At 44.0% G+C, this 4,942-nt stretch overlaps 1 protein-coding gene across 1 annotated transcript in view; it reads left to right on the top strand.

Moving 5' to 3' along the window:
- PFKP (phosphofructokinase, platelet) overlaps positions 1-4,942 on the top strand; it is a 56,319-nt gene that overhangs the window by 14,700 nt on the left and 36,677 nt on the right. The window contains exon 3 of the mRNA XM_023536976.1: positions 1,949-1,998. Within this exon, the coding sequence (XP_023392744.1) occupies positions 1,949-1,998 (50 nt within the window). The remainder of the gene's footprint in view (positions 1-1,948; positions 1,999-4,942) is intronic.

The following is a 4,942-nucleotide window of genomic DNA, read 5'->3' as shown; positions in this document are numbered from 1 at the left end:
CTGTGTGTCTTGCCCATGTGACTTCCAGCCCAGCCCGCCCCACCCCCATGCCGTGCCCAGAAGAGCCGCAAACCCGCCCCCCACACACACATGCCAGGGCTTGCCCGGGGTTCTGGGCTGTTGGCCGAAGTCCTTTTCTTCTGTGACGTGGCCGCTCATGGCCTTGGCTCATTGGTCCCAGTAACCGTGTTTATCGTTTGTGGGAAAGGTGCGTTTCAGGTGCTGCGGTTGCTCGTTAAGCCGCGGTTGGGTGGGTTCGGGGCTGCCCCTCTCTGCTTTGGGCGACGTCAATGCTGCTTGCCCAGTCGCCGCCCTCCTGGGCTACTGTTCTGTCCTTTTCCACTCGGATGTCTATAGGGCCGGTTTGCCCTTGGGACCGCCGCTATGCCCCGCTCACTGACTTGGAGCGAGCATGCTCCCCGGTCCCCGCCGAAGAGCTCGCACGCGTGCACACAGCCTCCCGCCCTTACCGTGCTGCTCGCAGTGTGTATTCGAGAGAGGGCTGCATTCCGCCTTAGAACTTGAGACACCACGCCTGGCCTGATGGCCGTTCCTGACGTGTGACCTGGTTTTAAAAAATTGGTTGCGGGTCGGAGCACCCTCAGGCCAGGTTCTTCTGGTATAATGAACAGAAAGTTCTCAGCTTCTGCGAAGTGGGACCCACTTAGATTTCTGGTGTCCAGCGCGCTCCCCCGGGGCCTTCTGCGGCGCTGGCTGTGCTGCGGCCTTAGCGAGCCGACGGCCCCTCCCCACGGGGACGCTGGCCTTCACCATGACTTTGCGGTGTGGGGAGGGAGGGAAGGAAGTCATTTCGGTTATTTCGTAGTCAAAGGAACCTTCTCCGTGTCCCTGCTTGTTATGGGCAGGGCTGGGAATGGCACGCCCGTCCCGCATCAGACGTGTGTGGGGCCGTGTGTCAGCACCAGGGGATGTTAGTGTCAGGGACCTTTGGACTGTCCCAGCATTGGGGACGGTGCTATGGCCTCGTGAGTGGGGCCAGGGAGCTGCTCCGCATCCCTCAGCGCTCAGGATGGCCCCCAGCAAGGAGATACCCGAACCTCAATGTCAGTAGGGCCGAGGTCCAGAAGCCTGCACTAACCCAAGTGCCAATTCTGTACTTGGAGCAAAGGGCAGTGGTCCCTGGGCAGCAGGGGAGGGCAGGGGGCTGGGGGCCAGGGGGCCTGTCCCCCCTCTGGAGTCGAAATGGACAAGGTGACTGGTCAACGTGAAGTCCTCCTCAGATTTAAGACTTTGATTGCATGTGTTTTTTAATTTAAATTTTTTTTCAATTACCGTTGACATTCTGTATTACTTTATGGCGGGTTCAGGTGAGCAGCATAGTGGTTAGACATTTATGTAATTTACAAAGTGATGCCCCGGTTAGTCTAGCACCCACCAGGCACTACAGTTATTACAGTGTTACTGGCCGTATTCCTGTGCTGTACTTCACATCCGTGTGACCATGACTGCCAGTTTGTGCCTCTTCACCCCTGCTTCGCCCGGCCCCCAGCCCCCCGACCCCCTCCCGCCCGGCAGCCGTCAGCTCTCTGCATCTGTGAGTCTGTTTCTATTTATTTGCATAGTTACTTTTTTAGATTCCACCTGTAAGCAAGATCGCATGGTGTCTGTGTCTAGGTGTCTGACTTATTTCACTCAGCATAATACCTTCTAGGTCCATCCGTATCGTCACAAATGGTTCTTTAAAAGATTTTATTCTTTTTCATGGCTGTGTATTTCATGATATATCTATCTATCTATCTATCTATCTCACGTCTTCTTTATCCATGTGTCTATAGATGGACACATTTGTTACTTTCATATCTGGGCTATTGAAAATAATGAAGCGATGAATTTAAGGGCGAATATAGCTTTCAAAATTATCGTTTTTGTTTTCAGATAAATACCCAGATATGGGATTGGTAGGTCACATGCTGGTTCTGTTTTTCAGTTTTTGAGGAACCTCCATACCGTTTTCCATCATGGCTGCACCAGTTTACAGTCTGAACGCTGCCCGAGGGCTCTGTTTTGTCACGTCTGAACCAACACTTGTTTGTTGATGTCTCGATGGTGGCCATTCTGACAGGTGTGAGGTGATATCTCCTTGTGATTTAATCTGCATTTCCTTGATGACTGTGATGTTGAGCATCTTTGTATATGTCTGCTGGCCTTCTGTATGTCCTCTTTGGAGAAATGTCTAAGTCCTCTGTCCATTTTTTAATTGGATTGTTTGGTTTTTTTTTGCTGTTAGATTGTATGAGTTCCTTATTTATTTTGGGTTTTAACCCCTTATCTGTTTGTCATTTGCGAATCTCTTCTCCCATTCAGTAGGTTTTTCGTTTTGTCATGGTTTCCTTTGCTGTGCAAAACCTTTTTGGTTTGATGCAGTCCCATTTGTTTCTTTTTCCTTCTGTTCCCCTGGCCCAAGGGGACACATCCAAAAAGACATTGCGAAGACTGATGTCAAAGAGTTTACTGCCTAGGTTTTCTCCTGGGAGTTTTATGGTTTCGGGCCCTACATTTAAGTCTTTAATCCATTCTGAGTTCTCAGATGTGGTGTATGAAAGTGGTCTAGTTTAATTCTTTTGCGTGTATCCAGTTTTATAATACCACTTACTGAAGAGACTGTCTTTACCCCGTGGGATGTTCTTGCCTCCTTTGTCACAGATGAATAGACATTGTCTATATGAGACGTGGGTCTATTTCTGGGCTCTGTGTTCTGCTCCATTGATCTGTGTATCTGTTTTTATGCCAGTGCCGTGCTGTTTTGATTACTACGGCCTTGTAGTATAGTTTGATGTCAAGGAATATGATACCTCTAATTCTATTCTTTCTCAAAATCGCTTTGGGTATTCAGGTCTTTTGTGGTTCCATATAAATTTTATGATTATTTCTTCTAGTTCTGTGAACAATGTCATTGGTGTTTTGATAGGGATTGCATGAATCTGTAGATCGCTCCGGGTATTACGGACATTTTACTGATGTTCCTCCTTCCTGCCCACGAGCACGGTACACGCTTCCCCCTTCAGTTTCTCTCTTCAGTGTCTTTATAGTTTTCTGAGCACAGGTCTTTCACCTCCTTGAGTATATTTATTCCTCAGGTATTTTATTTTTGAAGTAAACGTAAATGGGATTGTTTTCTTAATTTCCCTTTCTGCAGTTTGCTATTGGTGTACAAAAACACAAATAACTTCAGAATATTAATTTCGCGTCTTGCTGATTTACTGCATTCATTTACCAGTTCCAACAGTTTGTTTTTTGTTTTTTTTTTTAGTAGATTCTTTAGGGTTCGTGATGTAGTACGTCATCTGCAAATAATGATAGTTTTACTTCTCCCTTTTAAATTCAGATGCCTTTTTATTTCTTTTTCTCGTCTGACGGCTTCCAATACTGTGTTGGATAAACATGCTGAAAATGAACAGCCTTGTTCCCGATCTTAAAGAAAAAGCTGTCAGCTTTTCACCAATGAGTACGTTAGCTGTGGGCTTGACATATGTGGCCTTTATTGTGTCGACATATCTTTCCTCTATTCCCACTTTGCTGAGAGTTTCTATCATAAATGGATGTTGAATTTTCTCAGATGCTTATTCTGCATCTATTGATATGATCATATGATTTTTTTATCCTTCATTTTGTTTATGTGGTGTATAACATTAATTGATTTGCAGATTCTGAATCAACCTTGCATTCTAGGAATAAATCCCACTTGATCATGGGGTATGATCTTTTTAATGTATTGCTGAATTCAGTTTGCTAATATTTGTTGAGATTTTTGTCTCTGTGTTCGTCAGAGATATTGGCCTATAATTTTCTTTTTTGGTCTGGTTTTGGTATCAAAGTGATGCCGGCCTTATAAAACGAGTTTGGGCCTTCCATCCTCTTCAGTTTTGGGGAATAGTTTGAGAAATCGTTAATGCTTCTTTGAATATTGGTAAAATTCACCTGTGATGCCATCTGGTTCAGGACTTTAGTTTGGTGGGAGTTTTTTGATTACTGTTTCAATTTTGTTAGTAATTATCAGTCTGTTCAGATTTTCTGTTTCTTCCTGATTCACCCTTAGAAGATTGTATGTTTCTAGATATTTATCCATTTCTTCCAGATTGTCCAATTTGTTGCCATATAATTGCTTATAGTATTTCCTGATAATCCTTTGTATTTCCGTTGTGTCTGTTGTCACTTCTGTTTCGTTTCTGGTTTTATTTGGGTCCTCTCTCTCAGGTGTGTCTGACTAAACCTTTATCAATTTTGTTGATCTTTTCAGTGAACCAGCTCTTTCTTTCATTAATCTTTTCTATTGTTTTTTTTTTTTTAGAATCTATTTTACTTCCGCTCCGATCTTTATTATTTCCTTCTTTCTACTCACATTGGGCTTTGTTCTTCTTCCAGTCCCTTTAGGTTTGGGGTTAGATTGTGTATTTGAGATTTTTCTTGTATCTTGAGGTAGGCCTGTATTGCTATGAATTTCCCCCTAAGAACCGCTTTGGCTGTGTTCCATATTTTGGGGTCATCGTGTTTTCATTTTCATTTGTCTGAAAGTACCTTTCGATTTCTTCCTCGATCTCGTTGTTTATCCATTCATTATTTAGGAGCATGTTGTTTGTTGTTTGGCTTCCACGTATTTGTGTGTTTTTTCGTTTTTTTTTTCTTGTAATTGATTTCTAGTTTCATATCCCTGCGGTCAGAGAAGGTGCTTGATATGATTTCGGTCTTCTTGAATTTATTGAGATCTGTTTTGTGGCCTAACCTGTGGTCTATCTTGGAAAATATTCCACGTGCGTGTGAGAAGAATGTGTATTCTGCTGCTTTGGGATGCAATCCCCTAAAAATATTAAGCCTGTCTTGTCTAATGTGTCATTTAAGGCCACTGTTCCCTTGTTGATTTTCTGTCTGGAATAGCTGTCCACTGGTGTCGAGGGCTGTTAAAGTCCCCTAAAATGAGTCTGTT

The sequence above is a fragment of the Pteropus vampyrus genome, unplaced genomic scaffold (genome assembly GCF_000151845.1).
Source record: "Pteropus vampyrus isolate Shadow unplaced genomic scaffold, Pvam_2.0 Scaffold175, whole genome shotgun sequence".
Taxonomy (NCBI): domain Eukaryota; kingdom Metazoa; phylum Chordata; class Mammalia; order Chiroptera; family Pteropodidae; genus Pteropus; species Pteropus vampyrus.
This window is presented reverse-complemented; position numbering and strand designations above follow the sequence as displayed.